The sequence below is a fragment of the Giraffa tippelskirchi genome, chromosome 3, assembly GCF_054371585.1.
Source record: "Giraffa tippelskirchi isolate mGirTip1 chromosome 3, T2T-mGirTip1v1.2.pri, whole genome shotgun sequence".
In the NCBI taxonomy this organism is placed as follows: Eukaryota; Metazoa; Chordata; class Mammalia; order Artiodactyla; family Giraffidae; genus Giraffa; species Giraffa tippelskirchi.
Genome location: NC_137277.1, coordinates 52,739,665 through 52,754,883, shown reverse-complemented (window position 1 = coordinate 52,754,883; position 15,219 = coordinate 52,739,665). Strand labels below are relative to the sequence as shown.

The following is a 15,219-nucleotide window of genomic DNA, read 5'->3' as shown; positions in this document are numbered from 1 at the left end:
CAAGACATGGGAGCAACTTAAATGTCCATCAGTAGATGAATCGATAAAGAAGATGTGGTATATAATGGAGAAAAGACAGTCTCTTCAGCAAGTGGTGTTGGGAAAGCTGGACAGCTGCATGTAAATCAATGAACTTAGAACACTCCCTCACACCATACACAAAAATAAACTCAAAATGGCTTAAAGACTTAAATATAAGACACGACACCATAAAACTCCTAGAAGAGAATAGAGGCAAACCATTCTCTGACATAAATAATGCCACTGTTTCCTTAGGTCAGTCTCCCAAGGCAGTGGAAATAAAAGCAAAAATAAACAAATGGTACCTACTCAAACTTATTAGCTTTTGTACAGCAAAGGAAATCATAAAACAAAAAGACAATCTATAGGATGGGAGAAAACATTTGCAAACAATGGGACCAACAAGGAGTTAATTATTGCCAAAATACATAAACAACTCATACAACTCAATATCAAACAAAAACTCAGTCAAAAAATAGGCAGAAGACTTAAATAGACATTTATGCAAAGATGACATACAGATGGCTAAGAGGCACATGAAAAGATGCTCCACATCACTAATTATTAGAGAAATGCAAATCAAAACTACAACGAGGTATCACCTCACACTGGTCAGAATGGCCATCATTAAAAAGTCTACAAATAATAAATGATGGAGAGGATGTGGAGAGAAAAGACCCTCCTACACTGTTAGTAGGAATGTAAACTGGTGTAGCCACTATGGAGAACAGTATGGAAGTTCCTCAAAGATCTAAAAATAGAATTACTATATAATCCAGCAATCCCACTCCTGGGGATATATCTGGAGAAAACTCCAATTTGAAAAGATAAATGCACCCCAATATTCACTAACTATTTACAATAGCCAAGACATAAAAGCAACCTTAATGTGCATCCACAGATGAATGGATAAAGATGTGGTATATGTATACAATGGACTACCACTCATCTATAAAAAAAAATGAAATAATGCCATCTGCAGCATCATGGATAGATCTATAGATTTTCACACTAAGTGAAGTCAGAAAGAGAAAGACAAACATCATACAATATCACTTACATGTGGAAATCTTAAAGAAAAACAATACAAATGAAGTTATTTACAAAACAGAAACAGACTCACAGATGTGGAAAATCAATTTATGCTTACCAAAGGCAAAATGGGGTGAGAGAGGGATAAACTGGGAATTGGGGATTAACAGACACATACTATTATGTTGTATTATGTATTCAACAGTACGTGAACCGTGAACTTCCAGATGTTCAAGCTGGATTTAGAAAAGGCAGACAAATCAGAGATCAAATTGCCAACATCCGTTGGATCATCGAAAAAGCAAGAGAGTTCCAGGAAAACATCTACTTCTGCTTTATTGGCCATGCCAAAGCCTTTGACTGTGTGGATCACAACAAACTGTGCAAAATTCTTACAGAGATGGGAATACCAGACCACCTTACCTGCCTCCTGAGAAATCTGTATGCAGGTCAAGAAGCAATAGTTAGAACCGGACATGGAACAGACTGGTTCCAAATCGGGAAAGGAGTACTTCATGGCTGTATATTGTCACCCGGCTTATTTAACTTATATGCAGAGTACATCATGAGAAATGCTGTGCTGGATGAAGCACAAGCTGGTATCAAGATAGCAGGCAGAAATATCAATAACCTCAGATATGCAGATAATACCACCCTTATGGCAGAAAGTGCAGAAGAACTAAAGAGCCTCTTGATGAAAGTGAAAGAGGAGAGTGAAAAAGTTGGCTTAAAACTCAACATTCAGAAAACTAAGATCATGGCATCTGGTCCCATCACTTCATGGCAAATAGATGGGGAAACAATGGAAACAGTAAAAGACTTTATTTTCTTGGGCTCCAAAATCACTGCAGATGGTGACTGCAGCCACAAAATTAAAAGACGCTTGCTCCTTGAAAGAAAAGCTATGACCAACCTAGACAGCATATTAAAAAGCAGAGACATCACTTTGCTGACAAAGATCCGTCTAGTCAAAGCTATGGTTTTTCCAGTGGTCATGTATGGATGTGAGAGTTGGACTGTAAAGAAAGCTGAACGCCAAAGAATTGATGCTTTTGAACTGTGGCATTGGAGAAGACTCTTGAGAGTCCCTTGGACTGCAAGATCAAACCAGTCAATCCTTAAGGAAATCAGTCCTGAATATTCATTGAAAGGACTGATTGATGCTGAAGCTGAAACTCCAGTACTGTGATCACCTGATGTGAAGAACTGACTCACTGGATAAGACCCTGATGCTGGAAAAGATAGAAGGCAGGAGGAGGAACAGGGGACGACAGCAGATGAGGTGGTTGGATGGCATCACTGACTCTCTGGACATGAGTTTGAGCATGCTCCAGGAGCTGGTGATGGACAGGGAAGCCTGACGTGCTGCGGTCCATGGGGTCGCAAAGAGTCAGACACAGCTGAGCAATTGAACTCACTGACTGACTATTATGTATAAAATAGATAAACAACAGGATCAACTGTATAGCACAGGGAACTATACTCAGTATCTGGTAATAACCTATAATGGAAAAGAATTTGAAAAATATATACACACATAGACACATATTTTTGTGTGTATATATATGTGTGCATGTATAACTGAATCACTTTGCTCTCCACCTGAAAAACTGTAAATCAACTATATTTCAACTTTTATAAAAATGCTAAACCAGATATAAAAGGCCACATATTGTGTGATTCCATTTATATGAAATGTTCAGACGGCAAATCTGTAGAATATAGAGACAGGAAGTAGATTCGTAGTTACTGGAAGCTGGCCAGGGGAGGGGAAAGTGGTTGTTAATGGGGAGAAACAGCTAATGGGTATGGGTTTCTTTTTGAGGTTATGAAAATACTCAAATATTTATTGTGATGACGGCCATACAATATACTAAACTGCTAAAAATTACAATAAACTAAACATACTAAAAACCACTCAAGTATCTACTTTAAAAGAGTGAATTCTGTGGTATGTGAATTATAGCTCAATAAAGCTGTTTTTAAAAAAAAGTTGTACAAGAATAAAACAACTCAAAATGTGATAAAAATGAGAGATAGAAGGTGGGAGAAAAGTGGAAGCCCTACACAAAATGTCTTCCAGATAGTACTTGAAATATACTGACTCAGATGAGTGCTTTGGCCAGTTAATTGGGGTACCACTTGACAAGAATGGGTTGGTTTTCTTCAGTAAGAGAGAAAAGAGGAAAGGACAAAGTCAAGTCAGTTAAGGAGGTAGAATAGTTAAAACCATACTCCTATAGAATCCTGGCATTCCATTATTTCATGTAAGCAGTAAAAATTGAACATTCACAGTGTTTTCCCAATTTTATATAAAATCTGATTTTAATGTGAACTTTTACACAATTCCCCCAAAATTTTAATTGTATAATTTTTGTAAGAAACAGTAAAGTATGATATTTCTTATCTGCTAGCAAGTGCTATAAGAGAAAAAAAGAGTACCATAAAGTGACAAATTAATGTTTTACATGCTAAATTAATGTTAACAGACAAGGCTTAAAAATTGCTTTATCTCTATAGGCATGTGTAAATGTAGTTATAACTTTATTACTTATAAACAGACAGTATTTCTAATCAATCTAAACTTAGAATAATTTTATACTAACAGTCCATGTAACAAATTTAATAGTGTATCATCATCTTCCTCAGAGAATATCATGACTGCTAGGATTTCTCCCCTCTTATTTAACCATTGCCCTAAAGGTATCTATATTCTTTCACAATTTCAGAGGCTTCCACAGTTGTTTACACATCTAGACTCAATAATTCTTGTTTACAGGTTAAAAAAAAAAAGAGGAGCCACAAATTTCCTTTACTATGGGTATAATCTCTCCAATATTCTGTGACCAAACTTCCAACACAAAAGGATTCTATGAATGTAATCCTTAATAATGTAACTGTTATACTCTACTATTAGAAATACTATCAGAAAATCTTTTAATAAAATATTCTGTTAAAAAGATATTTCTTTTGCAGATTACCTTGCCTGCTGAATCAGGATAATTAGTCTTGATTTCATATTCCAGCCTGTACTGAATGTAGTCCAGATCAGAGTCAGCTTTCTGGAACTAAAGATCAGCACAGATCATTAGTTCACGAACCAAAAGACGTTTCACAAAACATGATACTATAGCTATTCTTTCTTTTCTCTTTGTATTTTTACTACTATATATACTAATTTTGAAAATAGGGAAATAGTAAAGTATATTAAACTTCCATCATCTAGAATACCCATGCTCTATTAAGAACTAACAATGGCTTCAGGAATTACCTAAGGTTACCACCACACTCATCAAGTAGGCAGTTTTTCTACCTCTGGAAGGATATGTGGTTTCAAGTTAAAGCACAGAACAAATTTATTTTTAGGGATACTCAGGCTGTTAACACAATCTACAACCCTATTACCCAAAGAACTATAAATATGTGCCACACAGGCCAAAACTAGAAGGCTTAAAGAGACATAAATTATACAAGAAAAGCTACATACGATATAATAATGGCACAGCAGGCCAAATAACCACAATTTATTTAACCTGGATACTAGTGTGGAACCTTGATCTGCAGTAAACTTCTAAGGGGGAAAACTGCCATAGGCTGTAAAATACATGTGTGTTCATATGGAAAAATTGGGAAGCATATATATCATTGTTAAAAGTGGTTTATCTCTGAATGTGACATAATCTACAAATTATTCTTAATTTGGGGGACTTCTACATCTTTTACAAGATCTTAAAGCATGTACTCCTTGAATTTATCACGGAAACAACCGTAGTTCTTTGAGTTTACTGTGAAAGGTAAAAGTGATTTCCTCAGGGAAGGTCTCCCATTCCTAGCCCACAGCTGAGGAGACTGCTTTGGGGAGACAGTTCAGACCTTTCTGTCAACTTAAGCTCTGGACTAAAGATTGCTTCTTGAAAATGTAAAGCCTTAATGGGAAGGGTAAAACCAACAAAAAGTAGTTCTCAGATCTAATGAGAAGTGCTATACAGATATTTTTATTATAAAAGTAAACCAAGGGTTCTACTTTGGAATGTAGAATAAGAAAAAAAAGTTCTCAGAAGTTAAAATGCTTCGAAAGGCAGAAGCTGTCATTATTGAACAAAGTTCAGAAAGAGAAAAACTAAATCTTCCGTCACTAATAATTTCTCATCATTGGCCTAAATTTGATCGGAAAACTTTTCAATTAATAACATTCTATTTTTACAACCAAAAACTTTTAGAGTAGAAATAGAAGGGAAAAAAGTCAGTTTTTGTTTTAAAAAATTTCCCAGGAATCAGTCTGATTTGCACCTCTAACATCAAGGAGTTGCTGAGTTGCTATTGTTTACAATAGCCAGGACATGGAAGCAACCTAGATGTCCATCAGCAGACGAATGGATAAGGAAGCTGTGGTACATATACACAATGGAATATTACTCAGCCATTAAAAAAAAATACATTTGAATCGGTTCTACTGAGATGGATGAAACTGGAACCCATTATACAGAGTGAAGTAAGCCAGAAAGAAAAACAACAATACAGTATACTAATGCATATATATGGAATTTGAAAGATGGTAACGATTAACCTATATGTGAGACAGAATAAGAGACACAGCATGGAACAATTTTATGGACTCTGAGGGAGAAGGTGAGGGTGGGACGTTCTGGGAGAATAGCATTGAAACATGTATATTATCATATGTGAAACAGAACACCATTCCATGTTCGATGCATGTGACAAGGGCTCAGGGCCGGGGCAATGGGATGATCCAGAAGGATGGGATGGGGAGGGAGGTGGGTGGGGGGTCCAGGAAGGGGAACACATGTAAACCCATGGCTGATTCATGTCAATGTATGGCAAAAACTATTACAATATTGTAAAGTAATTAGCCCCCAACTAAAATAAATAAATTTATAAAAAAAAAAAAAAATTAACCTTAAAAAAAAAAAAAAAAGAAAAACAAATGTATTAGTTCTTTGTCTAAAAAGTATTTAAAATGTTTTCCAAAAATGGAGGTATTTCATTTGTCTTATGTACTTGTTACATTAGCTGTCATGATTAAATCTATCAATAATTAGACTTCTTTAAGCATACTAATAATTACTATATATGTATTAATATATGTATATATGTAAAGAAATTCCTATTGGTATAATTTCCCATATTAAAATATGCTCAAGAATTAACTTTTCCTTTACATGTGGATGGAGAGTAGGGGGAGGAAGTGGGAGGAGGATAATCAATTAAGCAAAGGCGCTAAGCACTGAAGACCTGATTTAATTATTGGAATAGGCCACAATTCTGTAGCTTTATGTATAATTTGAGGTCTTATACAACATTCTAAAGCATAACTTTAAATAAAACTTTTTCAAACTAACGTTTTAAACTAACCTAATAGTTACTACAAAATTCTTAGGATTATGGGATTTGTTACTCCAGGGCTACCTTAAAATAAAATCTCTGTTCTAGGAACCCTTAACCTGATATTCTTAAGCCTATGTTTTTCTTTTTTGTTGTTTGTTTATATTTTCAGCCATTTATTAATTAGTTCTTTCATATAGTAAATATTATCTGATATATAATATAGCTATATTCTAATTTTTAAGAAATACCAGGGAACAAGATTTTTGACATCAATCTGAACTAGAAACATTATATTTTCACTTTAAAAATAATGGTAAAGAATTATGTGAATTATTGCCTTTACTTTATTAACTTAATACAATATTCTTGAATGAATAATCTTACATGTAGTTTATGAGCCTTTGGAAGATGCTCTAGATAATCTCTAGGAACTAGCTAACTTCCATTCACTTAAGATAAATCATGCTAAATTCATATGATTTCCCACTTTGTTAGACTCTCTGGAGAACAGAAACTCCCATGGATAAAATGCAATTCAATTTTTTCTGTCACAGCAATACATCTGACTGTGTGTGTGTGTGTTCATTCACTCAGTTGTGTCTGACTGTTTGCAACCCTATGGACTGTAACTCGTCAGACTCCTCTGTCCATGGAATTTTCCAGGCAAGAATACTGAAGTGGGTTGCCATTTCCTACTCCAGGGAGCCTATATGTTTTTCAACTTGACAGTTTAGCTCTGCTTAAATTTAACTGGCATAATCCCATAGTCCATTTTACAAAGTCTTCTCCTCAAGAGAGTGGTTTCAGCTATGGCTTCATATAATGCCTGGGGGTCCACAAGGCACTAAAAACCACCAAATAGTACCTAAAAGAAGTGTTCCTTCTTTTAAGTAATTTATATTTTAATAAGATACCAAAGAGTATGCTTCCAATCAATGGCATGATGGAGCCAGCTAAATTTTTAGGAATTCTTGTAAGCCAATTGTTAAACAGGAGCATCACTAAAAATTAAATTATTAAATGTACAATTAAATTATTGAAAACAAATATATACACAAACCCCACAATTTCCTAGTTTTACTATATTTTACTCATCTATGCTCTTGAGGCCTATCATATCTATACAGTAGGAATATATCACATGCTACTACTGCATGTCTTTCCAGCTCCACTTTCTGTGACATCATGCTGGTAACCTGAAATCAGATAGGGTGGAAAAATACACGACAGGAAAATTGGCAAATGCTAAAATTCAGAACTTCCCACTTTCACACAACTGCTGCATTTATATGTACATCACTGCTTCCAAAAAGTCTTTAAAAAGTTTTTCCATTTCCCCTTTAAGTAATATGCCCATACTTTCATTTGGAAAATATTTCAGAGAACAAACAGAATTTTAAACAAATTTTTAAAGACAGGGAGTGCAGGGAATAGGGGGTCATTGTTTAACACATGCAGAGTTTGTTTAGCAGTGATGAAGCTCTGGAGATGGATGGTGGTGATGGTTGCACAACGATGAGAATGTACATAAGGCTGCTGAGTTCTATTTTGAGTCCACATTTTAAGTGGTTAAAATGGTAAATTTTATGTTATATGTATTTAACCACAGTTTAAAAACTTTTGTTTTGGTTTTTGGTCATGCCTTATGGCATGTGGATGTGGGGTCTTCCTAGACCAGGGATAGAACCAGTGCCCCCTGCAGTGGAAGCGTGGACCTTCACCACTGGACTGCCAGCTAAGTCCAAAACCTCTTTTTAAAATATAGGAAAAACAGCGGTTTGAGAGTAGAATGTTACCCTCTTTGAAGAACTGAAGAGAATATTTTGTGATAATACCTAGGGGAAGTATTACTTATTAACAAGTCAGTGGGCTATGGCTTGTGCAGTGAAAGTCGCTCAGTCATGGCCAACTCTTCGCGATCCCATGGACTATACAGTCCATGGAATTCTCTAGGCCAGAATACTGGAGTGGGGTAGCCTTTCCCTTCTCCAGGGGATCTTCCCAACCCAGGGATCAAACCCAGGTCTCCCGCATTGCAGGCAGATTCTTTACCAGCTGAGCCACAAGGGAAGCCCGGGCTATAGATTAAGCGGGGACAAAAAAGGATAAAGGATGTCAATGCAATGTTGAGAAACAGAAAAACAATGAAGATTCTCTCAACTGAACCCTTCATTTTACAAACGAAGAAAACAGTCTAAGTGACTTCCCTCTGCTTCTATTTTCATTACTCTTGTTTTTATGTAGTTAGACCAAAGTTATACATGACATCAAAGCCAAAGAGAATCACATAGATGGGGGAAATGTAAAGACTTTACCCAACATTAAATGGAAAGTTGGGGGTTTTTTTGTTTTAAATCTGTACTTAGTCCATTAAAAAATTCTCCCTGAATACAACCTGCTAGTATGGTACTGAAAAAAAGACAATAAGAGGGTTGAGATGCGTGGCAGAAATTCTAGCCGTGGTCTCACTAACAGGTATGTGGCCTCTAGTACCTTCTGTCTCTCTGAGTCTCCTATTAAATGAAAGAGTTGGAAATCTACTCCCTTCCAACAATAAAATTCTATTATTTCATTATACTACAATAAAACAAGGTTTAATTTATCAAAATGTTAAAATTAAGAAAAGTGTTTCTTCTAATACATAAAAATTTGACATTTGAGTTTCAGATTTTAATGTCTGTATTAAAAACTAGCTTCTACTATTTTATTCCTAAATGAAAACGACTGTTGCTTCAGTTTCAGCTACATTGTTTCTGCAGCCTGCCCATTGTTCTTCCCAAACACCAAAACCCTATAAGCAATATTGCACTACTCAGAGCTATTTACACAGCAGAGACAATATCGATAGGGTTCTAGGATCTGGTAATAAACAGGAAAATATTCAGTTACACTGTAGGAAATTTACTAACCAATTATGACAGCATCCAAAACTCATTAGTGTCTGATTAATAGAACAAAATGATATTGCTGAACTTCACTCACAACCCTCCTCAGTTATAAATTAGCTTCTGGGAAGCCTTGAAAAACAGTGTAGTTGCTAGTTAATTAGTTTTAGCTATCTGTCTTATTTTTAGGTATATTAGAATATTTAAAATAAAACATGAATTTTTTTAAAGCCCAAGACATTCATATTTCATATTCAGTTTTCCTCTAACTCAGTAATGGGAAAAGTTTTATATCAATCCCAAAAGTGGTAAATAAAAACAGGCAATTTAGCTGGGAAAAGTCCATGGAAATCAATGTTAAAGCCCCAAAGACAACCAAATTGCATCCTGACAATTGGATATCCTTGGAAACAGACTGTGGTTGTACAGAAGAAACCATACGAATGAGAAAAAGAACAATTTAGGAAATAATTTTAAGAGCATGCCCCGTATTTCACAAGTATGTAACATTCTGTAGTACTGGTTTTTATGTCCAGCTTAAGGCTTTAGGTAAAAGGCACACTGTATTACATACCACTAAAATATTTGACAGCAGGATATAATTGCAGTACAGTTTAAAAAATATTTCCTCTTTACAAACAACCCACAGGATTCCCACTGCCACAATAATGCTCCCTTTCAGAAGGACCAGCTCCAAACACATCCTCTTGTGAGAAAGCCTGTCTCAACAGCATCAAAACACAGGAAAACGAAGGGTCCTGCCTGTGATGAGAGGAGTTAGTAGAGGTATGTTCTGGACTCGGTAGCTAAGCTTAGAAATACATTTTCCTTAGACATGTTTTAAGGGAGAATTAGGTATCTTAATACTCCTAGATCTAGGTTAGCTGTATTATCAACCAAAGAATCTACTTAAAGCATGCCTTTCCTTACATTCCCCTCTCTCCAATAGATTTAGAAACACCTTTATCTACTTTCATTTTTCTTTTCATGGCTGAGGCTTCTCATTTCATGTCTTATATTACAATCATTTGTTTGCATGGTAGTGTCCCCATTTGATTTCAAGTCTCTTGCTGGCAAGACCCTTGTCTTTCCACTTTTATATCCCGAGTTTTTAACATACAGACTAATGTTCAATGACAAAAGGGAACAGATTAAAGTTCACTCACTTGAAAGAATAGCCTGGGAATCCAACCACCCTCTAAAGCCAGTTTTAAGAAGAAATATTTCAAGCTCTTAACAAGTTGAGGGCCACTTCTAATGTCTACACAATCACAATTGTTTTGTTGTATGTTTCTGCTAGAGAGCTATTATCCAGTCTCTTCCAGACAGAACAAACACATGTCTATGCTTGTCTGAAACAGAGAAGCAGCAACATGCACACACACCCAGTTACAGACATGTTGTTTCAGGCAAATAACAACATCAAAGCAGAAGAAAGCGTGAAGTTTCAGGCTCATCAGTTCCTAATCTGCAGGCTTTTATGGGACAATTATGAGGGTAGTACACATAAGGCTGATTTTATCAGTTAAAGTAGTCTATTGAACTTTTTTTTAAAGTTTTCAGGATCTTAGGTTATTTATGTTAACTGTGCTATGGACATATACTGGACTACAAGGAACAGATTTTCATAATATATAGAATGAACGTGGTTTAGAAAAAAGTTAAAAAAAATATACCTACAACAGAATATAGAATATACAACATAGTCATTTTTTAAAATTATTTATTGTCTGGATATGGCGGGTCTTTTATTGTTGTACGTGGGCTTTCTCTAGTTGAGGCAAGCAGGGACTACCCTTCCTTGCAGGGTGCTGGCTTCTCATTGCGGTGGCTTCTCTTGCTGAGGAGCACAGGCTCTAGGCACACAGGCTTCAGTAGTTGTAGCACGTGGGCTCAGAAGTTGTGGCACACAGGCTTAGCTGCTCCTCGGCATGCGGAATCTTCCCAGACCAGGGATCAAACCGGAGTCCCCTGTGGATTCTTAACCACAGGATCACCAAAGAAGCCCCTACAACGTAGTCTTAATAGTCATGGAATTGTTGGGTCTTTCTCTCCTTTTGCATATCTGTCTTCTGATTAAATATCAATGAATATGTATTACACGTATAATAACTATCTTTTTAAGTGTAACAGCTCAGTGGTAAAGAATCCGCCTGCCAAGGCAGAAGCCGCAGGGTTGGATCCCTGTATTAGGAAGATTCCCCGGAGGAGGCAGTGGCAACCCACTCCATTATTCTTGCCTGGAAAATCCTGTGGACAGAGGAGGCTGGCTAGAGTCCTTGCAGACACAAAGAGTTGGACACGATGGAGTGACTAAACATGCGCGCATTCACATGCTGCATACTGTCATTCTTCACTTAAAGATCATTAGTTTCTCAATGCCTATGAAATTAGTTTCAACTCTTAGTATGATTCTTCACAAAATATTAACATTCTCTCCATATGTAATGTATAACTGATTCACTTTGCTGTACAGGGGAAACTAATGCAACATTGTAAATCAATAAATACTCCAATAAAATTTTTAAAAATTTAAATTTTCTCACTGAAACTTCACATTTTACACTGCAGCCACAATGAATTTCACTGCTCTTTTTTTTTGGTAATTTATGTTTTTCATAAATCACTTTATGTTGTTTTACTTTGGCTGCTCTGGGTCTTCCCTGTGGCACAAGGGTTCTAGAGCTTGTGGGCTTCTCTGGTTGTTGTGGACAGGATGCTTAGTTGTCCCATGGCATGTAGGATCTTAGTTCCCTGACCAGGGATGGAACCTGCGTCTCCTGCATTGGAAGGCAGATTCTTAACCACTGTCTACCTGGAAGTTGCCTCACTGTTATTTTTAAAAATCACTACTCTCTAGCAGTGCCTGGTAAATAGCATGCTCTTCAGTTCAGTTCAGTCGCTCAGTCGTGTCTGACTCTCTGCGATCCCATGGACTGCAGCATGCCAGGCTTCCCTGTCCATCACCAAATCCCGGAGCTTACTCAAACTCATGTCCATCGAGTCGGTGATGTCTTAAATATATATCTATATGTAATATATAGAGAATAATATTGTGTAATGGGCTATAATATTATTTAATATGTATATATCAAATATTCATGATATACTGTCTTCAAATATAAAGTCAGAATGTCATCAAATATGACCAAACAGGTACATTCCTAAATTGCAGACCACAATTAGAATAATGTAAATACCTATGACAGAAACTTAGTATAATCTTGAGGGAATACATCTTTGGTAGCAATTCTTACACAATCTGTATAAAAGGTTGCAAGATTAATGAAGTTTCATCATTTAATTTCAAATCACTTCAACCTCTGAATAGCAGATATCCCATGATCTTATTGGGGCAAGGTTCTATAAATCCCCACTTGATATTTGGCAGTTTTATGTATCTGTCTACAGTATTCTGGTGAGATGAAGCTCCTTTAAGGATCCATAGCCTAAAGATAAAAAAATGAAAAACTGTCACTGTAAAAATGTAGCTCATTTTAGTGTCAACGACAAGGCAACAAAGTAGATTGCCAACTAAACTGAACCTGTGAACTCCTAAAGATTGGGGCTGAGGGGCTGAGTACAGTATGTATGTAAGTTCCAAGAGATAATCTGCTTTTTTTATTAAAAAAAAAGTGATTGCTTTTGAGATCCAAATGCTAAGCATATTGCCTCAACACATAAAAAGCAAGATAACTGTCCCTTCCTTTTCTTTTTAACTTTGATTTACAAAGTCCCTTTTTAAAAACTTTTATCATAAGTATAGCTGATTTACAGTGTTACGGTAGTTTCAGGTGTACAGCAAAGTGAATCAGTTATACATATATTCACTTTTTTTTTTAGATTCTTTTCCCATCTAGGCCATTACAAAGTATTGAGTAGAGTTCCCTGTGCTATACAGCAAATTCTTATTAGTTATCTATTTTATATATTATAGCGTGTATATGACAATCCCAATCTCTCAACTTATTGCTTCCCTCTACCCTTAGCCCCTGGTAACCATAAGTTTGTCGTCTACATCCGTGACAACTTCTAGTAAATTGTAGTCGTAAATTGTCCCTTCCCTTTTAAAGCTTACCTGAGTTCATGGAAAAAAAAAAAAAAATGGAAGCCTCAGGGAGTAAAACAAAGATTAAATCTGGATTTCTGAAAGTTTTCATAATAAATATGCTTTTATATAATGAGAGGAATCTCTTTTGAAGTTGTCTTCCACCTCCTCCCACTCACCCAATACAAATATATTTATTTGTCTGAATTATCTATATACTAGGCTAAAAGACTATAGAAGACAAGGATTATGTTTGTTCAGACACAGCACCTTGTGCTTCTTGCTTCATGTAGATTTTTTGTGATTTATGTGTCTCTCCTGATGGCTCATATATTCAACTTTGCTTAGCACAGTTCCTCATACACAATAGGTATAAGAAGTCATAACTGGTAATTATTTGACCAATAAATATGACAATCTAATGTACTCTGTTCATAACTGTATGAAAATGAATTCTGAAAGGGCGTTTGATACATAAAATACAGGACACTCAGTTAAACCTGAATCTCAGATAATAAAAAAAAATTTCTAAGTACATCCCATGCAATATTTGGACATAACTATACTAAAAAATTTCCTATTGCCTATTTGAAATTCAAATTTAACTGGGCATCTTTTCTTTTTCTTTGGCCACACAGCTTGTGGGAGGGATCTCAGTTTTCAACCAGGGATTGAATCCAGGACCTTGGTAGTGAGAGCACAGAATCTTTTTTTTTTTTTGTAATTTATTTATTTATTGAAGGATAATTGCTTTACAGAATTTTGTTGTTTTCTGTCAAACCTCAACATGAATCAGCCATAGATATACACATATCCCCCCCTTTTGAACTTCCCTCCCATCTCCCTCCCCATCCCACCCCTCTAGGTTGATACAGAGCCGGTTTGAGTTTCCTGAGCCATACAGCAAATTCCCATTGGCCATCTATTTTACATATGGTAATGTAAGTTTCCATGTTACTCTTTCCATACATCTCACCCTCTCCTCCCCTCTCCTCATGTCAGTAAGTCTATTCTCTATGTCTGTTTCTCCACTGCTGCCTTGCAAATAAATTCTTCAGTATCATTTTTCTAGATTCCGTATATATGTGTTAGAATATAATATTTATCTTTCTCTTTCTGACTTACTTCACTCTGTAAAATAGGTTCTAGGTCCATCCACTTCATTAGAACTGACTCAAATGCATTCCTTTTTATGGCTGAGTAATATTCCATTGTGTATATGTACCACAAATTCTTTATCCATTCATCTGTCAATGGACATCTAGGTTGATTCCATGTTCTAGCTATTGTAAACAGTGCTGCAATGAACAATGGGATACATGTGTCTCTTAATTTTGGTTTCCTCAGGGTATATGCCTAGGAGTGGGATTGCTGGGTCATATGGTGGTTTTATTCCTAGTTTTTTAAGGAATCTCCATACCGTCTTCCATAGTAGCTGTATCAATTTACATTCCCACCAACAGTGCAAGAGTGTTCCCTTTTCTCCAACCCTCTCCAGCATTTATTGTTTGTAGACTTTTGGATGATGGCCTTTCTGACCTGTTTGAAGTAATATCTCATTGTAGTTTTGATTTGCATTTCTCTAATAATGAGAGATGTTGAGCATCTTTTCATGTGTTTGTTAGCCATCTGTATGTCTTCTTTGGAGAAATGTCTATTTAGGTCTTTTTCCCAGTTTTTGATTGGGTTGTTTGTTTTTCTGCTATTGAGTTTTATGAGCTGCTTATACATTTTGGAAATTAATCCTTTGTCAGCTGTTTCATTTGGAAAGCACGGAATCTTAACCACTGGCCCACCAGGGAATTCCCAGGCAATTTGTATTTTCATTGACTAAGTCTGACAACCCTAAATTGAGGTATCCCTGAATGCCATCAAGCTTAGGACCAG

The 15,219-nt window shown here is 36.0% G+C and overlaps 1 protein-coding gene across 1 annotated transcript in view; it reads right to left on the bottom strand.

The window, feature by feature from the left end:
• The window catches only part of SKA2 (spindle and kinetochore associated complex subunit 2), a 31,357-nt gene that overhangs the window by 9,148 nt on the left and 6,990 nt on the right, over positions 1-15,219 (bottom strand). The window contains exon 2 of the mRNA XM_081585113.1: positions 4,035-4,121. Coding sequence (XP_081441239.1) covers positions 4,035-4,121 — 87 coding nt within the window. The remainder of the gene's footprint in view (positions 1-4,034; positions 4,122-15,219) is intronic.